Consider the following 25,741-nt stretch of genomic DNA (forward strand, 5'->3'; position numbering starts at 1 on the left):
TGGGTAGGAGCCTGGAAAAGAGTCGTGCCTCTCATGGTTTAGTACCACTCCAAGTAGCACATTGCTCCCAGGAAAAGGTCTATTGCCTGTCTGAGGTATCAGGATGCACTGGACACACAATGAAAGCCATTTTCCTTGCGGTGTAAAGTTACAGTTACAATATTTCAGCAACTTTGAAATCTCTTAAGGTTTTACAGCTCATATTCATCTCTTTTTTGAGCAGTGCAATCCCGAAGTGTTTCAGTTTTAAATATAGCAGATGAAACCTCTGTTAAGTGCCCCATATTGTAAAGATAAGCCAACTACTTGTTAGAAAAATATTCTGTGGCTTAACTAATGAATTTTAGTTAATTTTAGCATAATTAAATAGGTTAAATTTAACTCAGCTTAAAAAATAGCCATTACCAGCATGTCTTGTGGGTTTTTTTCTCATTTATATGTGCATATATGCGCATATATATATAATTCTGCAAAAAACTTATCTAATGTAGTGTGCCAATTCCTGATCTTAAATACTTTAGGACAAAAATACAAGAAAAGGGGAAAAGTTAATAAGGCAAAATCCTTCTGTTTTAATTGTTTGACCGGAATATCCTCATAAGAAGTTTGACATTTTTCCCTAGAAAAACATTATAAATAATTTATCTAATTATCTTTAATTTGTTTTCCTAATGATATTATGTGTATATTATTAAGTTTTCCCTGGCACACACTTTTATAAATGAAAAGTAAGCTTTTCATTCAGCCATAGCCATTCTGTGGTTTCCAGTACTTTCCATACTTAGAAAATTCAGAGCCGCTCTTTCATTTCTGACCATCTGTAATTACAGTCATCTGCCTATAGATATAGCCAAACATAGCTATATATAGAAATAATACACACACACATATATATGGGGAGATAATTAGATTACACCAACATTGTGATTCCTTCTGGAGAACCAGAGCCCGAATCAGCTGCAGTCCTTGCCAAGGCAGAACATGATCCCTCCATGCAGGTGTTCAGCATCTCGCTGTTGCTCCACTGCACAGAGCTACCGGTGCTCCACAGCTCCGCAGTGAGGTCTGCATTGCTTTTGGAGTTGGTCCACACCTCTTCTAAGCAATGGCTTGTTGCAGCTGGTTAAACAACACTCTTTAATCCCTAGCTTTATTTTGAAACTCTCATTGACACCTGTTATAAATCAGCTTTCTCATCCTTAAGAATATAACAGAAACAAACAGCAGTGAGTAATGAATCACAGCCATGTGCTGCAACAGAGTGCTGTTCAGTTCACATAGTTTAAATCAAAATTAGGAGCAAAGCAGTTTAATAATGGCATGAAATTAATCCCTAGTCACTGAACCCCACCTTTGGGATCAGTACCAGTAATGTCACAGGAAAATCACAACTCTGAACACTAAAAAAAGATTAATAAACACCTGCAGGCAAACAGCTTTAATCCCTCAAAGTTCTAGTCTCTCTTTCTTTGTTTACAGAAAACAGGTACACATACACTCTACCAGCACATGTGGGTTATAGTACCCCCCTACCCCATCTGTGGGTGTGCCCTGGTCCTGTAGGAGATGTGGGTGCCCTCATCTTGTGGGGTTCCTTGCAGCTGGTGGGGCAGCCCCCATGAGCTGGCATGCACAATACAGGGTGTAGGGCTCTGCTTACAGCAGCCTGCCTAAAAGCAGACAGCTCATGGCCTCTGACTGGAAGAATGCTCTGTCTGGCAGAGGATTTTCTTCCTCTTTATGGTGGCTGGTTGGAGGATGGTGATTTTCTTCCCTTTTAATAGGGTCAGTTTTGGGAAGCACCATCCAGTTTTAAGCATGTTTTACACATGCACACCACAAATGGTTCACTCACATACTTTCTCTAAAGGTGGCATTACCCAGACCATTTGCCAAGGTTGGGCCATGCCATCATCATGCATTCCTAGGTCTCATATTGATACCAGCAGTAATCCCATGCTGCACAGATGGGATGTATAAGCACATCCTCCATCTGTACTTTTGAGTACAGCAAGGCTACTAAATGCAGTTCAGGTGTGATGAGATTCCTTTGTGTTCTTGACATTTTGGAGTCTTTTCTGTAAACAAGAATTTGAATTCCTTTCAAGGATCAAGAAAGTAGTTCACAGAAAGACTGATGAGCTTGCTGCAAGGTACTGCAGGCAGATGAGGCTTTGTTGTGCTACAAGGACTTAAGCGATTTGCCAAAGGAACAGGCTCTGTCAGCTGTAGTCTCAGCTAAAATAACTTACTCTGACTGAATTGTTCCCCAGATACGGCTGCGCTTGCATGAAACTCATTATACTCAGTAAAGGAGACTCAGTAGCATCACTGGTGAGTGCTGTATATATAGAAATAATGAAGAGAAGTGACCAATTGGGTGGGATGTGCAGTAACCATAGCCCAGTCCCAAGGCAGGCATCCCACCTTTGTTTTGGCAGAAGAAAAAGCTGATGCCCATGCCTAACCATCAGCCCTCGTGGGTGGAGGCACCGCATGCTTCTCCGAAGCCTTTTCTTATTGCGTGGTTTCCAAATGCTTCTGGCTGGTTTATACCATAGCAGATCACTTGGGAATATAGGCTACTTTCCTGCCAGAGTTTATGAAATGGAGATTTCTAAACCAACAGAGACCATCCAACATAAAAGCCTCATGAGTCAAATATCACTTTAGCAAGGTATGTGCTTGTTACCTCATTTCAGTAAACTCAAAGCCTTGAGAGGTGTTTTCCTTAAACAGGCAGGTTGGTCAAGACCATGGGTTCACTAAGGGCTAACTCTCCTTGTGCACTTCAAAGTGTGTCCATCAACCTCACACTCTGCTAATGCAGACCCTGGGGGCAGACACCTTTCTGTAAGGTCTGAGCTACTTTCATGCTAGGGTTTTATGCAGTTAAGCCACAGCCTGATGCTAGAGTGGCAGAATTCAAATACTGCAAAAGTCAAGTGTGAAGAGGCTTGGTGGAGAGATTAGCTCTCCAACAGGCTATATCAATAGCTTGTTTTCCATCTCCAGATTGATGCATAGACATCCCATTTCAACAGCTGAACAAAAGACACATTTCATGTGGTACAGAGGTGCTCCTAGGGAAAATTTAACTGCTGAGATTCAAAGGGAAGAACTTCAGTGCTCTACTACTAGAGACACCTGTGTAAGACACAAGCTGCCATGTGCACTCCTGTCACCAACAGGGTCTTGATTGAGAAGGAGCAATGCTTTTGTCATCTCCTTTTCTTTCCATGCCCCATGTCAAGCCTGGCAGTCAAACAGAACAAGAGAGATGCCTTGTGATGCAGACACCTATTCCTACAAACTAAAGGGTGAACAGGAATTGGCAATGAATGGATCTCACTGTCTTCCAAACTGGATAAGATCACAGAATCACAAGGTTGGAAGAGACCTTTGAAGATTATCAAGTTGAACCATTCCCATCCTATGCTAAACCATATCCCTGAGTACCTCATCAACCCTTTTTTTAAACACATCCAGGAAAGGTGACTCAACCCCCTCCCTGGGCAGCCTGTTCGAGGCCCTGACAACTCTCAGTAAAAAATTTTTTTCTAATATCCAATCTAAACCTGCCCTGGCACAGCTTTGTGCCATTTACCCCTGTCCTATTTCCTGTCACCTGGCTGAAGAGACCATCGCCCACCTCTCTACAACCTCCCTTCAGGTAGTTGTAGGTGGTGATAAGGTCTCCCCTCAGCCTCCTCTTCTCCAAGCTAAACATCCCCAGCTCCCTCAGCCGTTCCTCATATGATTTGCCCTCCATCCCCTTCACCAGCCTGGTTGCCCTTCTCTGCACGGACAGTGAAAGCTTCAACATTTTGTATTAGTTCTTGAATCACCCTCAAGGCTATAAAAGTGTTTTCCTGAATTGTGTGTAATGCCAATATTGTCACCGCCTTGCACATGGCTCACGCATTCTGTAAATGGCATTAAAATGAAGTACATGTCACTATAACTGCTTTATAGTAGCTAAGTAGCCCAATGTTTGCAATCTCGTCTCACTTCTTAATTCAGCATTTTTCACACTGACACTTTCATAGTGTCATGTTACTATACATGGTACACGCTATAAATAGTCTCGAATCCAGCAAGAGTGGAGTGTAGCTCAGTGTAATGAAATGAGGGGAATACTTTCCAGGCAATTACTGATGTTAGAAAAGTCTCTTTGCCACAAATAGAACAGAGACTGAGCCATCCCAGCAGTGTTTCATGTTTAGCGTGGCACGAGGGGAGTTGTGATCCTCTTAGATGCTGACTGCTCTGAACTTACAGTAGCCACTGGTACTCCGCTCGTCCCAGGAGGTACTCAGCATTCAGATACTGCAGCATCAGCCTCTTCGCTTGTAAATCCAGCGAGCTGGAAAATGTGAAGTCACTTTTGGTTTCTAAAACATTTCCCAATATAAATTCTTTTTACCTCCTCGTTAGAAGTTTTAAAATGTGACTTTGTGATCTCTCTCTATTGGCTGTGCTCCATGTTTCCAAATTATGCTGAAAAATGCTAGAAATACATTTTTACAAATTTCTTTTTTGTGTTAGTCTTTTGCTTGAAGTCTTGTGCAATTACAAGGAAGAAGGTGAAGTCATTACTATAATTTGTCCACCTGAAACTTCAGTAACTTGTGGAACTGTAGCACAGTGTTAAATGCCGTTTTTAGAACCCAAGACTCACTATGTATACCTAAATTTACATCACACATCCTGTAAACACAACCTTGTCATCACTTTGCAGCTTAAATATAATAGTAATACACCAGTTGGATACTGCTTTGCTCTCTGCAGCTTAGCAGAGCACAGCTCCCACCATTGTGTCAATCAGTCTGACTTCTGAAGTCGGTCTTATAAGGAAAAGCGTCAGTTGCACTCAAGGCAGTCTGAGTGGGAATTCCCTTGGACCTCAGTGCCAGTTTAGTAGTTCAGGTAGTCCTTGTCCACAAGCTTAACATCATGCATCCCACCAAGACATCTGTAGCCTCAACTCTGCAGAGAAGGAGAACATGTGCACGCTACGTTTTCTGCACTGGGGTGGATGACTAGCTATGCAGCATGCTACTCAGGAGTCCCAGAACCAAGGCCAGTGAAGGCTGTCTTTCACACCCAAGTTGTAAGTCATAAGGATCTGAAGTATACTCATTGTAATGCAGGGAAAAAAAAGAATGCATCTTGAGGAATTTTTACTGAAGTGCAGAAGTCTCATAAGCCCACATGAGCAGGGTTCAATATGCTTCTGTGGATCGTGTATGTTGCAGTGAACTTCATCCTCTTTACTCCCAAAACGGAGGCCAGCCTGCATGTTATGAGTCAGGAGGACAAGACCTGTAAAATCCTTGAAAAAGTTGTAACAAGGGCAGTGCTTCTCAGCACAAAGTATGTTTTGTGCCAACCTGGTGGGAAAGAGTGGCGCAGCTTTGCTGATGAGAAGAAGCATCTATTGCTGATGTTGATTCTGTCCATTTTTCGTGCACCTCGACGCTCTTTCTTTCAGTAAGAGTTTTACTTCTCTGTTTTAGAAAGGCAAGGATGGCTGACAAATCAGGGCTGGCTGATAACAAAGGGTGAGAAAGTCCTTGGGTTATCTTGTCTAAACAGCAGCTTAAAGCAGAATTTTCTTTGTAGATTAATTCCTCTATTGTTGTGTTTTGGGTTTGTTTGGGTTTTGTTTTGTTATCTTTTGTTTTAGCTCTCTGCTTCCTAGAAAGCTCTAGATGTCAATTCCAACTCACCCTCTTGACAGCTTATGCTTTAGCCTAATTGCATACTGTGTGATAAATTTTGAACCCTCAGCTACAATGTTTTCTTAGACTCAAACTTTGCTACTGCTCTTTACCTACCTTATCAAGTACAGTAACCTTCCCATTATCTGTCTTCTATCCATACACATTGGAGGTAACAATAGATATTCACATAGCCTTTTCAACCTTCACCTACACAGGACAAGACTTAACTTCTTCAGTCAGAGTTTGTGGATTAACATGTTACCATTCATTACTGTGAAAATTTCACAAGGGTTTCATTTGCTTTAATTAGACATAGTGTGTTTCTCTATGCGAGGCCTCAAAGAGAAGAGGGTTGATGATTTCAACGGAATTGGTAATCACTGAATAGTTGATTTTTGATTGGACCTCTGGGGATGGTCCAACCTCTGGCTCGAAGCAGAGCCAAATGCAACCCGTTACCAAAGACACCGTCTTCAAGGATGGGGCTTCCACACCTCTCTGGGCAACCTGACCCCATGCTTGACCATTCTCACTATGGAAAACTTTGTTTAAATAGGAATTTCCTGTATTTCAATTTGAACACACCATCTCTTGTCTGGATAACACTGAGAGAAGCCTGGCCTTCATTATAGCCTCCCTTCAGGTATTTATACACATTGATAAGATGCCCCTGAGATTTCTCTTCTCTGGGGTGACCAACCCCAACTCTCTTAGCCTTTTTGGCAGCATGACCCTCTGGCATATCATCCACTCCTTCCAGGTCTGTGTCATCTGCAAACTTGCTGAGGGTGCCTGCTGTCCCATTATTCAGGACATTAGTGAAGAAGTTAAATGGTATTACCCCAGTGCATCAGTGGTGACTGGCTTCCAGGTGGACCTTGTGTCATTGATGACAGCCCTTTGAGCCTAGAAGTTCAGTCAGCTTTCAATCCATTTTCAATCTGCTTGAGTGTTAACATTTAAAGATGAGACTGATCATTTATCATCTCAGTCACAAAAAGTGGTTTTGAAAAGGAGGATCAGATACCAGTTGAGATGGAGCTTGAGTTGGTGTAGTGAAAAAACCACTCTGCAGGACCTCCATAATGGGACATCAGATTTGAAAATGCTTGGAAAAACAGTGCAAAGCTTCATACAATGCTTGTTTGAAAGTAGAACTTAAACTTCATGTGCTCTTTATAGGAGGTTTATTAGAGTTATTTCATAGAATCACAGAATGGTTGAAGTTGACAGGGACCTTTGTAGGTCATCTGAACCAAACCTCCTGCTCAGGCAGAACCAGCGAAGACCATTTGACCAGGACCATGTCCAGACAGCTTTTGCTCCAGAACACACATGATCCGAGGATCGAGACTTTACATCATCTCCCTGATATCTGTGCCCATGCTCAGTCATGTTCCCAATAAGAAGTGTTTTCTGATGATATTCAGAGGGAACCCCCTGTGTTTCAGTTTGTGCCCGTTGCCTTGGGACCTATCACTGGGCACCACTGAAAGGAGGTTGGCTCTGTCTCCTGCACACCCTCCTGTCAGGTATTTATATATATATATATTGATGAGATCCCCTACAAGGTTCACTTTTTTCTTGGGCTTTGTAAGAAAAGGGTCTTTCTCTTTTGTCAATATGCCAACTGTTTCTTGATTCCAAATGCTGCTGCTGTCCTGTCTTTAAGTCTACTCCCTAAGATGTTGCCATGAGGTGATGAAGCTAAATTTGAGGATTAATGTGAAATTGCATCTAGAGCTTGAAATCAGTGATGGTGTTTAATATATTTAGGTTAGGTTAATATGAAAAATAAGAGGCTGAAGGATTTAGTTAGTGTCAGAGTTGTTCTTTGAATAACAACTCAGCAGTTGCATAGATATAAACATTGCATTTTCTTTTTCTGCATATTGATTTTGATTTAATAAAATCAAAATTACATTAAAACAGTCAATAATTTTATATCATTTCAGTAAATTGAAATCACAATTAATTGAAAAGGAATAATCGCAGTCACTTAATATTTTATGCACAATGAGGCAATTATTTATCATGGCTTTCAGTAGACTGGGAGGTTATAGAAGTTACTATATATACAGAGTGCTAAATTCTTGATTTACTTGCATGTATGTACATCTGATACTCCTCAAATGTCAGAGGACCATATGTTGTTGCATATAAATAGAAATCTGCAATTTATACATCACGAGCCACAGACACGGCAAGTGGGACCTCAGACAGCAGGGCTGGGTTTTAGAGGACAGTTAAATGCACTACTTTTGCAGTTGTAAGTACCATCTGTTTTGACACAGCCTGGGACTGCTTCACACTGGTGGTCAGGAATCCACGTAACAGTGCGCTTGGGCCTGAGCCAGTTACATTTTCTGGTAGGAGAGAGCTGCCAGCGGCCGTGTCTCTTTCCCAGCTTAACTCCCAAATTTCCCATAAACAAAATTTTAATCCTTGTGATTCTGTGTAGGCACTATGTGCTTGCTCAGAGCATCGTTGTATGAAGATTGTGTATGTTTGTAGCAGAAGAGGGGACTGCTGACGGTCACTCCAGGGCTTTTAGAACCTGAAGTGTTTATTATGAAAAATCCCCTGTTTATGTATCTTTGTTAGAGAGGTGTTGGATGAGTTAGATTAAGCTGGTGTCCTGGGTTTCTGCTTTGGAGACCTGCATTCCTTTCCTCTCATCCCTTCCAGGGTGGTGTTCTCACTGAGGTCCCAGAGGCGATTCACTGGGGAACTGGCTTTGGCCAGCTCTTTGCTTGTAAGCGCAGTGGCAGCACTGTGGATTTGTAAGAAACGTGAAACGGGATTAAGGGAAGTTTTCTGCCATTCCTTCAAAAAGCCCTGGAGACCAACTTTGCTTTCTCAGTTTGGCTGCATGTCAAAAAGGGAGGAGGGGCGCAACCCTAGAAACGAGGTATTTGCCCGCAAAATGAGCGAATCCTTGCCAGGGTGCTAGCAGGTGCTTTTGAAAGAATCTCATTCCTGGGAAAGAAAATAAACTTTGGAAACTGAAGCGTAAGGGGATCTGAACTGATAGGGAACAGGTGCTACAGGTCGGCCTTCAATTACGCTTTGCACAATTTCTGCTGATTTTCTGTAACCGTGGCCACCCTACACACCATCTCATCTGGGTTTGAATGTGTTTATTTTTCAATCTAGAGGAGGGTTGTCTTGGGCCAGATTATCAGCAAAGCTATTTTTTATAAAGCCTGAATTTATTTTAGGAAGGATATTTGGACTATTCTAAATTACATTGATTTAACAAATCTTTAGCATCTAAATTTGAGCGTTAAGAAAGGACAACAACTCTGTGGGTTTAGATCTCTTGCTATTGTTCCTTTCTCTGATCTATTGCTTTCCATTTATTGCTCCAGTTTTGGAGGTCAGATCCTGGATCCCCTGTTAAATTGAAAGTCAATCATTTCTGCGAGTTGTCCTCTTTTATAATGCCGGTATTTGGTTATGAGATGTAATGTTCTTTTAGACAAATAATTAACTTTTTATGAATATATGCTGGAAACAGTCATTCCTAGGGTAATTATTTGTCTGCTATAATGTTGGCTACCAACTAATCATCTTGATTAGACAACAAAGTGATTATATTATTAGGTTTCCTCTGGAGGCAAGCATTCCTCTGCTTTGTATATTATTTTCCATTTAGAGCATCACACATATACCAGAACTATGTTTCAGGGTTCTGCAGATCCTCTTGGTTTTGATCCACATGAACAACTGGGGATTTTGAAAATGTTTCCCTCCCATAAAATTACGTCCAGCAACTTACCCTGAAGTTCTATAATAATGTAAACTGATACATCTTTTATTCCAAATTCTTCCATTTTTGAGAGGTGAAATAGTGGAACAGCTACACCTGACTGGAGCAGCTGACGGGATTTCTGCATTTTGAAGTTGGAAGCCATCATGCATTTGATCCAGTTTTCCATATAAATTGCAAAAATACATTTGCATTAACACAAAGTTTATGTCAGCGTATCATTCAAAGACAGATTAACAGCTGTTTGCCCCAGCTCAGTGTCACTCGAAGTGACTGGTTCTGGCCACATATGTATAGCTTGAGAGACAATATTGAGCAATGTGCACTCAATTGTATTTATGTAAAGTGGATTCTAAATGAAAAAAATGAAGGTCAGCATGGAAATGTAGATGTTGCCTAAGTCAGGCAGAGAAGTGTCTTACCTGGCAAAATTTTGACCTTGGAGAGAGAGAGAGAGAGAGAGGAAAGAGAGAGTAAAGAAAGAGAGACAGGAAGAAAGGGAGAGAGAAAGAGAGAGAGAGAGAGAAAGAGAAAGAGAGGGAGGAAGGAAGGAAAGAAAAAAAAAGAAGAGGTGGAATATAGTTGTCTCTGTTACTTCTCTGGGTGAACTGGAAAGGGTTTTTGTATTTCCTTGGATGGAGTTCCTGGGTTAATGAAGAATTTCTAACAGCTTATCAGGTGTGAGAGAGAGAGGATGACAGGCTTCTTAGTATGACTTTGAAATTAAGCAAACTTTGCTATCTTTTTGTTGCCTTATTTATCTCTATATAGATATACACAGAAGATGCTCATATATAACCATCCTGTAAATACTTGTTTTGATTTTAACCACACTTGGTTTGCAGCTTTCAAAGCAATGTGTTGAACAGGAAAGAACTGGTTCCCCATAGGTGTGGCAATCCCTAAAACGAGGCACAATGGAATGCAGTGTGTCTGGTCCATTGATAATGCTGTCCTGAGAAGCGAGGGGCACAGGATGTCCCTCCTGTAGGTGGTATGGGTTAGGTTGGGGGAATGGTAACTCGTGATTTGGAGGAGGTGGACAAGGGGTTCTTCACTGAAGAGTGAGTTCATCTACATTAGCATTTTTGTTGAAGTCCAAAGCTCACTTTTGAATTGACTCTCCCTTTAGTCCCCTCTAACTGTGTTTTAGTTATCTCCACAAGGTATATGAACGCATTTGCTCTCAGGTGAAAATAAAGTAAAATAATATGTTCTGGCAGGACACATAAAGCACCAAAGGCAGCCCCTACTGAGCATTCAGGTTTGGGAATGATGAGATATCATAAAGTCCAAAAGTTAACACCCACTTCACTGGCCTGTGGATTGTGGGTTTCTCAGGAGTAAGTTTTGCTCTACAGAGCTCCACTTTCTGGGCCTCACTCCTTGCTAATGCAGATGTAAACTAGCTCAGCTGGAGGAGCTCCCTGGCATACTGCAAGGAGTTGGGAAACAATCTGAACTGAAAGGGTTTAAGAAGAAGTTGTATTTAAACATGTATGGGATTCTTTTTTGGGGTTACGTGTTTACTGAAGATGTAAAAAATGCACCATCCCATCTATCTTTATGTCATTTCCCAGCGATGATGCATTGACAAGCCCTGTTCTCAGAACTGATGTGCTGGTTTCATCAGTGGTACCGAATGCAAAATTAAGATGCTTTGACTTCATAAATTAATAGGTGGATAACTTTTTATTTATTCCTCTTCAGTCTCTGTATTTTTAGTGCTGTTCAAAAATAGGGGGATAAAATTAATTCCTGCCAAGTGGCAGGGGACGAAGTCAGGAGGGGAGAAATTAGTTCCAGCTTTTGACAAATGCATTGTAAGGAAGAATTATTTGCTTAATAAAACTATAACGATTGCTTCACTTGCAGTGCTGTTTGACTTTAAGCATCTAGTATGAATATGCCAGGAATGCAAGATCAGGTCTCCACATGTACACAGAGGATTTTATAGACTAAAGAATACTGGAGCTCAACATCACAGGGAAGTTACACCAGCATAATCCAAGGTGTAAAATGTCACACAGAAACTACTATGAAATGGCTTCAGATTTAAGTTAGCGTATCCCCCTTCCACATGGTCTTTTAACAATGCCTCTAGTCTCATACAATAGGTACAGTTTCTTATTGCATTCTATGGGAGGTTTTTAAAAACTATAAAAGGTTATTTTAAGTTCTGTGGAACTGTTCCTTCCAGGAGCATGTGGATGCGATTACTTCATGAGCTCCAAGGCCGCTCATTCTTACGTTGAAAAATCAAACTTTGTTGCAGGTCTTTACTCTCAAAAGGAGAGTTGCATGACCTACAAGATCTCATGGGATAAGAAATAAGTTCTCACTTTTGCCAAAGTTTTTTTGTCCCTCTGACCTTGATTTTCAGTGTAAGTTTCTGTGTTGGTGAGAATAAATTGTCTGGTGAGAAGGAAACAGTACCTGTAACCTATCTCAGGTTTATTCTGACTTTTGCTGTCTGTGTTGTAAAAGAGCTGATTAAATGTGGTTTAAATGAAGTTATTGTAAGGTGGCCAGTGAAGAGGAATAGTATATTGCATAGTTATCACAGAGAATTTGTCAAATGTGATGGTGTTTCAAGAAGGACCCTTTAGGCATCTGCCTTGCTATAGCTTACAGTATTTGTTAAGAGGTTGCTAGACTTTCCATCCCTCTCCAGAAGCCTTCTGTTTGAAATGAACTGAGACAGAAAACTGCCAATATACAGAGGAATGGGTTCAAATTTATGACACTGGACCTGCAGTATATTTGGAAAACTGAAAATGAGCACTATTTGAGAAGGTTTCTCAGTACTTAAAAGGCTCTTGAAAAAACAGAAGATTAAAGAGAGAGAAAACATACCGCTCTCTAAGGAGACAGGTGTGGGAAAGATGAATAGAATATATAAACATGGATGTAGAAAATAAATGGCCAGACAGCTGTATGGCACGTGGGAATCCCGGCAGTGTGTCAAATCACATACTGAATTCATCATCCTTCTGAGAGTGTTGAAATCTGGAAGGTTGACAATGTGGTTTCCATGAGGTATAGATAGGAAGGACTCCAGTTCAGCTGCTGCTGGTGTGGTGCAGTGGTGTGTGGTGCTCCATTTGGGCTGTTGTAATTTAAAGAGAAATAAACACAGATTGGAGAAATTTTAAAGTAAATAGTAGAAGAAACTGAATATTAGTAATGTGTCTAGGAAGAAAGGGCTGAAGTTTGAGCCAATGCATGTGAGAAATCATTGCGAGAAGGGAGGAGCCCTCTCAGTCTTCACAGTCACTACGAGAGGGGCAAGAAACAACTTCTTGTGTGATTTGAGTAAGAGGAAAAACTTAGAAACTTGATACAGTGACAACACTGGAACAGGCACCACAGCGAGCTGACTAATAACTGTCCCTGAAAATTAAGAACAGGGCAGACATGCACACTGGAGGTGGTTTAAGTGTACTGTATGTACTTCAAGAGAGACGAGAGCTCATCCAACTCGGTTTCTCATTCTGTACATTCTTCATTGTAAAAGGTTGCAGAGTCACGTAGGTGTCTCCACAGAACAACCCTTTCCCTCTGGCGTACTTGACTGCTGCAGCCCTGCACAACTCATGTTCCAGCTGCCTCTTCACTGTCACGGACTCACTGATTCCTCCTGGTCTCCTAGAGCTGGTCAGTAGGTCAGTAGGGTAACTTAACCTGAGAGAAGCGCCTGAGGATGTTTGCCATGTAGAAGACTTTTTTTGTAGGCATCTCTTTTTCTGGGACTTCATCCATGCCCCCAGGGCCTTAGAAAGCCGATGGCCCTGTTGTAGTCTGCTGTGCTAGCCAACTCCTTTTCCTAATATCCACAGTCCTAATATTTGACATCTGTCTGTCAAATTCACGAGTCTCTCCTTGAACCAGCCCATGATGTTCCTCCTTTAAAAACCTGTCGTCTGTTTCTGTTCCACTTTGCACTGTAGATGATAGCTGCTACAGCCATTAAGCTCCCACTTTCCCCAGTCTCAGTAAAAGGAGTAATTCCTTAGCAGTCATAAACTTGATGGTATCATGGTAAAAAATGTAAAGTCTATACCCACATTGTGCTTAGTAAAATATGTAATAACTGCTCAACGCTGTTACTGAAGACAAGCTAAGTGACTGATGTTTCTGTACTATGTGCAAATGATTCTTGCACACATCTTTTTCTCTCTAACATTTTGACAAAATTACCACATTTTTTCCCCGAATTTCATTTAATTCTTGTTTTAGTTTTGTTAAAAAGCTCAGTGGTTTTAGCAAATCAGCTCAAAGATACCTTTTTAGTTGTCAGAAGGACATTGAGGTGCTGGAACGTGCCCAGAGAAGGGCAACAAAGTCGGTGAAGGGTCTAGAGCACAAGTCTTATGAGGAGCAGCTGAGGGAACTGGGATTGTTTAGCCTGGAGAAGAGAAGGCTGAGGGGAGACCTAAATGCTCTCTGCAACTGCCTGAAAGGAAGTTGTAGTGAGGTGGATGTTGGTCTCTTCAACCAAATACCAAGTGATAGGATGAGAGGAAATGGCATTAACTTGAATCAGGGATATTTTAGATTGGATATTAGGACAAATTTCTTCACCAAAAGGGTTGTCAAGCACTGGAACAGGCTGCTCAAGGGAGTGGCTGAGTCACCATCCCTGGAGGTGTTAAAAACTTGTAGACGTGGCACTTTGGGACATGGTTTAGTTGACATGGTGGTGTTGGGTTGAAGGTTGAACTTGGTGATCTTAGTGGCCTTTTCCAACCTTAAAAATTCTATGATTCCATAAGAATCTAAAGTTTTATATTTACCAAAAACTTTCATTTAAATTTCTTTAACTTGAGGAGCTCTGTATAGGGTTCACCTTTAAAAAGGCACACACATGATACCATGGTGGAAAGTGTAGTTAGATGGAATCACCAAGAGAAAATGTTTTGATCTTAAAAGGTCCGTTCTGGGGTCTGGAGATCAAGTGTCCCATGTTAGTGTGCATGGCTGGACTAATAAAAACACAACATCGTTTATTGTCTCTGGTTCTGAAATTGAAGACTGCATATTGTTGTCAGTGCCAGAAGGAGCAGAGACTAGATCTTGGTTTAAATCATATATATTTAAAGGCTCTTTTTCCCCAGATGTATGCATTAATTGGGAAACAAACTGGGGGAAAAAATCCTTTGAAATAAACCAGATTCCTGATGGAATAAGAAAACTCCCTCCAGTGCATTTTCTCCCTCTGTGTCAGCTTTTATAGTTGTGTTTCTGGCACGCATCTTTTGAGATTTCTTTAAAGATTGTTAAGAAATTTTCTCTTACATCAACAAACAATATTCAGAGCCCGAGCTAAGCTTTAATAAAAAGCATCTTGCACAGAAGATTGGTAATTGGAGAGGGAAGGGGCAAAAGAGCTTGTAGGCAGGGGAGCAGGGGGCGACTTTTTAATTTGTTGGGTTGGTTTTTTTTTTTACTTTCTAAGATCACCAAAAGGTAAAGCTGCATTTCAGACTTATAAAAAAGAGGGGGTTTTTTGGTCAGGAAAAGACATACTTGTACAGAGCGTGTGTGCGTAAAGCTGTGTATCCAGAACTGCCACCAGTAACTTCATTTGCACTGGCAGGGTTGTGTTTACCACTGACACGCCACCCCCGAGCTGCCCTGGCTCTGAGTGCCTCAGCCTACCAGCCAGCCCTCAGCAAATGGCGAAGAAGGAAATCTGATGGAAACCCTTAGAGGTTCAGATAGTGCTCTAGGAAGCCCCTCCCAACAATACTAAAAAGCCTGGAAAATATACAGTAGACCAAGTATTTTGCTGAAGCTTTATATGCTAGCAGAAAGCTTTCCAAGATTTTACTGGCAAAAAAAAGCTCCTGGACTCACCTGCTATTTCTTTCTTTTCCCCTCCGGGGTGTACAGTGAACAGTAAGCAGGAATACCTCTGTGCAGAGTTCAGCTGAGCTACCAGCAAAATTCCTGTCTGAGAGCGCGTTGCATTACGAGCTCAGCAGGCCCGTAGCGCTCTCTCGACTCTCTTGTTTAAATATAATGACAGCAGTACAGTCATCTTCTAAAATGCTTTGGGGTGGGGAGATGGGGTCCATATTTGTGTCTGTCTGCAGGTCCATGCCCTGAAGGTGGGCTAAAGGAAACACAGCATGCACCTCTGAAACTGCTGTACGAATGAGGGAAACCAAGAAAGCATGAAGCAAGTATGGAGCATACTCATAAAATGGAAGGTCAAACCTTAGCTCCAGGCCCAAGTTAAAAAACCCATTTTGGTAATTCATTGTGCACCCAAGATGTCAAAGATCTTGATTAGTCACAGAGTGCCCGGGAGGGATGAAGGAATGCCACTTTTGATCCGAAAGGAGTGGAGACATGGAGACTAGCCGCATTAGCTTGGTGCTTTCATCTCCAGGGCAAATGGGGGAGAATCATGGAGTATTAAACGGGTTTCTTATCCTTAAGTAGGAATGGAGAGTGGGGAAGGATGTAACCCTGCAGAGGGTTTTAGGTGTTTTGAAAAATAACTGACTAAAAGTGTATGTTTTCACTATATGCTGGGAGACTCTCTTACAGGTAATCATTCCCGCAGTACTAAACATTCTTTATAGCAGATGTTAAAAAAATGAAACTTTTTGCTTTTGATTGTAGTTCCATCTATTTTTTGGTATAGAAGCAAGTGTTTGTGCTATAGGTTTTATCTATATAATTCTGGCTTCCCTTTTTGTGCTGGTTTGTGTCAAGAACAAATAGCCAACCAAACAGAAAGCCCAAGGCAAATGGAAAAGTAAAAGGAAAGAAGAGGAACTTGGCCATACCAAATAGATGCAGTGGTGGAAGATATATCCCACGCTTGAAACAAAAACGTGTGTTCTTTTATGTTAGAAGCATCCTTGTCTTAAAACCTTAATAAAAGAGTAAGAAGTAAAAGCTCCAAGTCTGCCACATCTTCTGCACATGTTTAACTTCAGGCACTGTCATTGGTTTTGGTGGTGATGTGAGGGAGGTTAAACATATGGTAAGTCCTTGCGAAAATTAATCTAGGAGACTGTTGCTAAGTGGTCTGTGGAGTCAGTGCTTGTCTGCAGGAGCCTGGCTGCTCGCTGGTGTTTTGGTTCTTTTCACTCCAGCTGTAAATCTCATTTTTAGAATACCGGAGTATACCAGACGCTTTCCAAATAGCACTCCTCCGTGCAATTATTTGCAATAGCTGCCAGGGGGGTATTAGGAGGTCTCAAAGGAGAGCAGAGCGTCTGCAAAATCCACTCTGCATTAAGATACTGTTCTTGCTCAAAAATACATGAACCCCTGGGTTAGATCCATGTAGCCACAGCATAGACTCAGGAGCCTCGAAGAAAGTGTTTTTCCTGTCACTTGCTGAAATGCTGAATTTCTAAGTAAAACAAGAACACAGAAGAGGAAGAGTGAAGGAGCTGGATGCTGTCAGTTTTTTCTTCACGGCATGAGATGGCTATTTTGATCACTGCAGCCAAACTAGGTGATCTCGGGCAAGCTGCTGGATTTTGTGTCTTGTGTTCTTCAGGTAAATGGTTGTGCCTCTCACCCTTGCAGACACACTGTGAGTAAGCAGGCCTGTGGTTGCTGAGGTTGTAACTAGTGAGATCAGAGCACGCATCTGCTGGGAGAGTAGAAGATTGATGGGGAAATTCATGTGTACGTGAATAATACAAATTAATCCAGAATGTACTTCATTTAAAAACTCTGCTTAAACCCGGGTTGGAGCAGGTTTGTTGAACACATTTCTGGGTCTACCCTGCTCAGCCCATATCTGTGCTATCACAGTCACAGAGCTGTAGAGTCTGTGTGACTTAAGGGGATGGGTTTGTGTGCTTCCCTGAAATGTCTGGACACTAAAGCGAGAGCAGAAGGTGCAACATGGAGGAAAGCTTGTTGCTCTAAACCCACTGTTCTTACGCCATTTCTGATATTTGTTATTCTACTGGGCATTAAATTGTGGTTTCTGGATGTGATTCCTGGTTCGTGTCTGGATGGTGCTTTCCTCTGTAAAGAATTTCAGTACTGAGAGGTTGGAGATGGAAGGAGCGTGCTCAGCAGTAGTGTTCATCTCCCATGCACTGCTTGCATCTTGCATAGTGTACTGCTGAAATATCTCAGGATTGGCAAATGTATTGCCCATGGCATTTGCTTGACTGACAGAATTACATCCTAGTTGTCTTTTACTTGCCCTGCTCAAAGAGCTGGGAGTAGGAGTGAAAATGACTTGTAGGCAGCAATGTCAGCACAGAGAAAACAGTTGAAATAAATAATCTTATAGCAAAGGCAGTAGCACAGGCCCTTTATTTTTGTGCCTGCTTTTTGCCAGTAACGTGAAATAAAGAAAGTAAAGAGATAGCAAATACTTTTGTGGGGTGGGTTGGGGGTTTTTTTTGTGTTGACTGCCTCCAGTGTGACAATCAGCCCTAGCAAAAACAGCATGTAAACAGTGTGCAACACCTCCAATAACAAATTTCCAGGCATGCTGTTTCTTCACCACTTACTTTTCTGGGCTTGTTTTTTCAAGTCCATCTGAAGTTGACTTCAGCCTACTGGGGAGGAACCCTTCCTGTGTGCACATGAAGAGGCGCAACCAACCTCCCTTCAAGAACTAGTCACTGGGCTCTTGGTTGAACTGCTGACTCCCAGTTTACTTGAACGAAAAATGAACTTCTTTAATGACATGATGACAAAAAGAGTACAGTCTTGTGCTTTTCCTATCTGCCCAGGTCTGGTGAAGGAGGCAGCATTTGCCTTGTGAACTCTTCTTTTGCTTCCCGCTGAGCAGCTGAAGGAGCTGAGAGGTGAAGGACCACACTGTTCCTTCCCTAACGGCTCACAGCTGTCTAGGCAGTGCCAAGGTTACAGGCAGTTACTCTCTGTAAAAAAACCCTGAAACTCGAATTTGCTCATTCCTTAACAGTGTTTACTTGAGGGTATAAAGAACTAAAATCCCGGGACATACGCTGCCATCTCTTCCTCATCGCCGCGCTCAGGCCTGCAGCCCCTCCTTTGCCAGCATGGTGTCACCAGTGCACACAGGGGTGCCTCCCTGTCATGTACCCAACAGTAAGGCGAGCAGTGTTTTCAGAGCATATTCTTAAGAGAGATTTTGAAATATGTGTTTCCTCACTCATACTGGTAAAAATTACTGCCTCACCCCCAACAAACCCCAGAGCCCATCGTGCTCCATTAGCAAACAGGCTAGCGGGGTGCTGTGCTGTGCAGAGCATTCTGTGTCTGCCCACCACTCACTGAAATCGTGTGTTTTGTCTTCCAGATTCCGACCTGAGCATGCGGACACTCAGCACACCCAGTCCAGCATTAATATTTCCACCGAATTCCCCGAGTTTCCAGAATGGCAGAAGGTCATCAACATCTTCATCCTCAGTCACTGGGGAAACTGTTGCCATGGTCCACTCACCACCTCCAACCCGTCTCACTCATCCTCTCATCCGGCTGGCATCCAAGCACCAGAAGGAACAGGCCAACATAGACCGTCTGCCCGACCATTCCATGATCCAGATCTTCTCCTTCCTGCCCACCAACCAGCTGTGCCGCTGTGCCCGTGTGTGCCGCCGCTGGTATAACCTCGCCTGGGACCCCCGACTTTGGAGGACTATTCGCCTGACCGGCGAGACAATCAACGTAGACAGGGCTCTTAAAGTGCTGACACGGAGGCTTTGTCAGGATACACCCAACGTATGTCTCATGTTGGAGACGGTAATTGTTAGTGGCTGCAGGCGGCTCACGGACAGAGGACTCTACACCATTGCCCAGTGCTGTCCAGAACTGAGGAGGCTGGAGGTGTCTGGCTGTTACAACATCTCCAACGAGGCAGTCTTTGATGTCGTGTCACTGTGCCCAAACCTGGAACACCTGGATGTGTCAGGTAATAGGAAACATTTCTGTATGGACGCCTCTGATTCTAAAAGCACCATGCTTTGCCAAACCCCCGGCCCCACAGCTGCACACTTCCCCTTTCTGCCTTGTCTTTCAGACTATTAATGCCAGTCTCCTGACACAGTACTGGTGAGACAGGCACCGCCAGGATCAAAATGCCACCTGTGCCAGCAGTGCCTCTCGAGTGTCCAGGCCTTATCCAATGGAGACAAGCCAGCAGAGATGGCCCATTCAGGGAACAGGAGTGCTTCTAGTAGATTTTTTCCCCAAGCACCCTCATAAGGGCTCACATTGCAGTCAGTCCTGTGTCATGCCGTGAAGGCTGGCTACCTCAGGAAAGTGTGTTCTGTCATTTTCATATCTGTATATATAACATATATTTAGATTTTATGTGTAACGTACATATCTGTCATTTGATACATGATTTGACGAGGAGCTCAGAGTCAGTGCTAGGCTTTTGTCTGGGTACAAATACCAGCTGTCATCCCCAGATAAACTTCGAGGTCCCCCCGTTTCCATTGTGAGACAGCTAGTTTGCACTTCTGGATTGTTTTGTTTGTTTGTTTTTTAATAGTGTAGGCATTTGCCTAGTGACTTTCTGCTTTTCCTTTCACCCAGTTACAATGTGTCACTGCAGCTGTTCAGATCAGCAGAAATGTTTTGGCAGTTTTCCTCAGACCTGCCCTGGGGAAACAAGATGTTTTTTCCCACGGTCAGCCACACGGAATTTCCTCTCTGCGAATAGGTTGGCACTTAGTGGACAGGATGTAGCCAAGCAGAGCGCTGAAGTAAATTTGATGTTCAGTGCTTATCTAGTGATCTCACTTGTTGTCAGTCTAATGATGTTATTAATCAGCCAGAGCAGTTTTGCTGTATCAGAGAATCCAACGATAACACACAGGATGGAATGGGGATAGGAAACAGTGCTACTGAGGCACTGGTGCCCAGGTACACTGAGTTTTGCAAGGCTGCCTAGCTGGTGTATGCTGCTTTGCTTTCTTCTTTCTACCTTTTCTTTTTTCTAATTGATTTGTCCAACTCTTTCACCTAGTATTCCTGGGATGGCAGAACGTCATGGAAAGCATCAAAACAAAAAGCAGTAAATCAGAATTATTCACCTCTTGTGATTGCTCTCTGAAACTGTTAGGTGATAATGAGTCTGTGGGACTCCATGGGAGTTGTGTCCCATAAAGCCTATTCACAATGACCTACTCACAATGCTGGTACCTACTGGCATTAGCCAGAACCAGTTCAGGCTGAAGCATCTCCAACACCAGGAGTAAACCTGTATGCCTATGTGGTTTCGACCTAGAGCTCCATATCACTTTGAAGGCTGGTTGTACCCCTGGCTTGTTTATGCTTTTTTTTAAACAACAACCCCTAGGGTGGTATGGAGAGTTCAGTGGCTCGAGTATCCTGAACGTGGAGAGACAGAACAAGTAGAATTGCTGAGCTGAGGGTGAACTGCCTTGGCATACCTTGGATGACACCCTGACTGCACCTGGGGGCTTGTACGTGACTTTGGTCCACAGCTCCTACTTATGGATGTGCTGTAGACCAAAGTCAGGTTTTTCAAAAGCAAGGAAAATTAGAAGATTATACCAGGTTGTAAAAACGTCTTTTTGGGGTCTGTCTTCATTTCTGGTTTCCCCAAGCATGTTACAGTCAGATCTGGAAGAAAGTGTCTGTCCCTAGGAACTCGTCAGTTGGTCTCAAAGAGTGTACAGAGCAAGTAAAACACTTCTCTTATTTGGATTTTGTCTCATCCACAGAACAGGACAGCAATTTTAATCTCATATTTTTCTAAGTTATCCTTTCTTTTTGGAGCAAGCAAGGGGAAAATCCTGGGCTTGAACATGCCTGTGAGTCAGAGTGTTTGGGTTCAGACCTGGTTTTTGGCTGCCTCTGCCTGTGTCGTGGTTTAACCCAGCCGGCAGCTGAGCACCACACAGCCACTCGCTCACCCCTCTGCTTGCAAAGGGGTGGGGAAAAGGATGAAAAACAACCTGTGGGATGAGATAAAGACAGTTCAATAGGATAACAAAGGAAGGAGTAAGAATAACAATAGTAATAGCAATGTTAGCAATAACAGCACTAGTAACTATAGCAAGAATACCAGTGATGCACAAATACAATTGCTAGCCATGTGCAAAAGGAAAAAAAAACAATCAGATGCCCAGTCTGTGTTCAAGCAGCGATCCCACCTCCTGTCTAGCTTCCCTAGTTCGACCCATAGGATGTCATATGTTAGGGAATATCCCCCTGGCCAGACTGGGCCAGCTGTCCCGGCTGTGCTCTCCCAGCTTCTTGAGTACCTGGCAGGCTGTGGGGAGCTGAAAAGTCCTTGAGTTAGTGTAGACACTACAACTACCCAGCAGCAACTAAAACATCAGCGTGTTATCAACATTATTCCTATACTAGATGCAAAACACTGCACTACAGCAGCTACTGGAAAGAAAATTAACTCTATCTCAGCTGAAACCAGGACAGCCTGTAAATGAATTGAGGATAATTGATCACTGGGGACTTGTTTTGAGTCCACTTTTTTTTCAATCTGATGTGGGTAGTTTTGGAGGGGGTTGTGGAAGTGGGATTCCATTTTTGCCTCCCTTCTATCTCTAGTTAGGAGGTCAAGACTTGCACCTACATTCTCAAATAATGCTCAGGACCAAAGTGGTTTGCTGATCTAGTTTCATCCTGAGCAAAAGAAGCTGGGTACGTGTGCTGGGGGATAATGCTATACTTGTAGCTAGTTAATTAAAACCCAGCTCACAGTTGTACATCCAGTTGAATCCCTCTCCCCCTTGGGTGGTTACTTGGCAGGAATAACGTACCAAAATCTTTAATGTCAAAACCAGATGTTCCTATTAACTTTAAGAGTTTTCCACAGTGTAAGTTCTGTCACTCTCAGCATCCACTTTGTGGGCAGGTCTGAGATATCTCTAGAAGTTGGTTGAGCTTGACTGCAAGTTATTATCTAACATGCTGGCCAATATTTTTTTCAATCTCTTTGGACGTTTCTTCTCCCTTTTAAAAATCAGTTGTACTTACTTTATGGAAAATCCTGTTACAAGAGCTTTGTTTTTATAATTTTTTATTATTTAGGACAGAAAAATTGTTGCAGACCCAGGAACCTGACATTTTGCCTAAAAATCAGTCAGTTCTTTATCAACACGGACTCTTTTTCTGGTGAAACCATTTTGAATATTCTTTCCATTAAATATTTTACAGTGTAGCCAAAGTAACTAGGCAAGGCGATGCTGAGCTTGTCAAAACAGTGATCACACACTGATGGATGTGACTCCAACCCTGCTGTGAGACTTCTGACCCAGTCGCTTCTTAATTTCAGTCATTAAAGTGTTCCCCCTTCTCGGATCCTTAGCAGACAGAATATTCTCCTCAGCCTCGAGGACCCTTCATTCTCACTTAGCCAGCTTTTAAAATCGAATTCTGGTGCCCATGTAAAATACCCAGACTGATTCCTTAATCCAGCAACCTCCTCAGCAATGACTACGTCAGGTCCAGCAGAACTCTGCCTAGGTGCCAGCTTCTTTCATGGAAAGCCAGCTCAAGGATGTGGTGCCTTTTGTATCACCTACTCCAAAGAATAGAGTAGAAGTGAAACTTTTAGACCGTTAGTATTGTACTGCTTCCCTCTCAAAAGAACACTTTGCATTGTTGGGCATGTACATAGTGCTTTGTTTGAAGGTAAGCATGTTCCAAAGATCATACCATAGCATAGGTGTATCTGCAGCACAGTCTAAAGAGAAGAAGCTGTTGTTTGTTGAACAAAGTACTTTGCTTTAAGGTCCCAGAGCTTCTGTGTGACCTGTGGACAATTTGCCTATTTCATTGTGTGAGGCCTAAGGTAAAATTCACATCTGTTCAAATACATTAGAAGCCTAAATTAAAAACCCAGCTAAAAAAATTTGAACTATTAGAGAAATCTAATTGCAGCTGGTAAACTGTTTCAAGTCTGTATCCCATGCTTCCTTCAGCATTTGTGTGAGCCTACTGGATTATCTCAAGGGATTTTTTTCCTTTTTGCTTTTAAGAACTGAAGCACATTCGTACCTTTCACTAAGCCTCTTGTATCAGGAGTTTGAGTCATTCAGATTTTTGAGGTGGTGTCCATACTTCATCATGCTCTTTACTTGCAGACTACAGGATTTGTGCAGCATTTCTAGTACATGGAGCTCTAAGGTCATCAGCTTGTCTTTTCTGGCTTTTCATGGGTCACTTCATCCCCACTGGCCAGTGTTTCAGCAATGCAGAGACTCTGTATATGCCTACCTGAAGGCACCTCTTGAGGCATAAGCTGCAGAATTTGTCTGAGTAGGCATTTACAGCTAAATCTATTGGGCCTCAATCACTGATGGGTAGACACTCCTGTATTCCTTACAGCCGTTCCTAGCTATGCAAATGCAGTGTGCCCATCTGAACTTGGCAGAGACAAGAATTTTCCTCCAGGAGACAGAGACTGCCGGTTTGCAGTGCAGCAGAAACAGCACTTTCCAAAAAAAAAAAAAAAAGCTTTGGCTTTCATTCCCCACCATGCATAGAGCAGACATTAAAAACGGGGGAAGTCTGTGAGCGTGTTTTTCCCTTTAATCGAGCTCTTTATCTTTCCTCTCAGGGGCTGGTGTTTCTCCACTAGTCTAGTTGCCTCCATTCATGGCCAGACTTTCTCACTTGAAACGGTCCTTTTCTGCATCTGTCCATGTCCTCCCATGCCCTTACCAGTCTGCTGGCTCCTACTGACAGTTCTCCTTGAGTTACTCAAATCTCCACCCTTCTGCAAGCACATAGTCTTGCCATGGTTTTGAATCCTTCCCACATTCACAGGCTTGGGGCTGGATTCACATCTGTTCTCCAAATGCTTTTTTGGAGGGAGGGTGGGTGGGTTTTGTCATTTTTATAGTGGGGTTGGATGGTGAAAGAGCCTCTGATGTTGGTTCACAAACTCAGCCAGTCAGCAGTGAGACTGCCTCTGATCAAATGGCTGTGTTGGTTGCCACGTAGCATCATTTTCCTCAAATTGTCACTGGATTTATATTGCAGTAACATATCACATACTGTCTCTAGATACACATAGGGCCTTCATCTTACATTTGGAAGATGGAAAAACAATCCCTATCTGTTGCTTTGCTGGTTCTGGAAATCCAAAAGCAACCTCACTGACTCCAGTGGAGTTTATTGTTTCCTTTGGTGTAGGGACACATCAGAGGAGATCCAGACTGGTCAGTCCAGATGACCCCACTCTTACAATGTGAAAACGTCTTCCTCACATCCAGCACGCAATCTCATGCCCACCTTTCTGGCCCCGCTGTGTGATTTGTTTTTACTGCTTGCTTAAACTGGCTGTGTTTTTCCACTTAGGCTGCTCCAAAGTAACTTGCATCAGTCTGACTCGTGAAGCCTCCATCAAGCTGTCCCCCTTACACGGGAAGCAAATCTCCATTCGCTACTTGGACATGACAGACTGCTTTGTCCTGGAGGACGAAGGACTGCACACCATTGCCGCTCACTGCACTCAACTGACCCACCTGTACCTGCGCCGCTGCGTCCGCATCACCGACGAGGGTCTCCGCTACCTGATGATTTACTGCACGTCCATCAAGGAACTGAGCGTGAGCGACTGCCGCTTCGTCAGTGACTTCGGCATGCGGGAGATCGCCAAGCTGGAGTCGCGCCTCCGATACCTGAGCATCGCTCACTGCGGCCGAATCACGGACGTGGGCATCCGTTACATAGCCAAATACTGCAGCAAGCTGCGCTACCTCAACGCGCGGGGCTGCGAGGGCATCACGGACCACGGGGTGGAGTACCTCGCCAAAAATTGCACAAAACTCAAATCGCTAGATATCGGCAAGTGCCCTCTGGTCTCTGACACCGGCCTGGAGTTTCTAGCCCTCAACTGCTTCAACCTGAAGCGACTGAGCCTGAAATCATGCGAGAGCATCACTGGGCAGGGCCTGCAGATCGTAGCCGCCAACTGCTTTGACCTGCAGATGTTGAATGTGCAGGACTGTGATGTCTCTGTGGATGCTCTGCGGTTTGTTAAACGGCATTGCAAGCGCTGTATTATAGAGCACACCAACCCCGCCTTCTTCTGAAAGGACACCCCCCACCTGTCGTTACAATGCAGTATTAAAAACACTGATGTATAAACAAACACACTCTCCCATATTCAGTAATGCTGTCTTTTCTGTAGCCCACGGGAGTCAGCTCTTTGTGTATCTTGTGGGTGAGAGGGGGGGCGTTTCTAGAGGACTATTTTGTTTGCTTTTTTGTATGATCACTTTTTAAGGTGCGGTGGGTCTCCATGCTGAGGCTGCCTTAA

At 43.0% G+C, this 25,741-nt stretch overlaps 1 protein-coding gene across 1 annotated transcript in view; it reads left to right on the forward strand.

Annotated features, from left to right (window-relative positions):
- Window positions 1–25,514, forward strand: part of FBXL7 (F-box and leucine rich repeat protein 7) — a gene marked incomplete at both ends in the record, with an annotated part of 174,755 nt that extends 149,241 nt beyond the window's left edge. Inside the window, 2 exons of the mRNA XM_084280108.1 lie at window positions 18,776–19,387; window positions 24,778–25,514. Of these exons, the coding sequence (XP_084136234.1) occupies window positions 18,776–19,387; window positions 24,778–25,514 (1,349 nt within the window). The remainder of the gene's footprint in view (window positions 1–18,775; window positions 19,388–24,777) is intronic.
- Window positions 25,515–25,741: the final 227 nt, after the last annotated feature.

Source organism: Gallinula chloropus, assembly GCF_964237585.1.
Source record: "Gallinula chloropus genome assembly, chromosome: 2".
NCBI lineage: Eukaryota > Metazoa > Chordata > Aves > Gruiformes > Rallidae > Gallinula > Gallinula chloropus.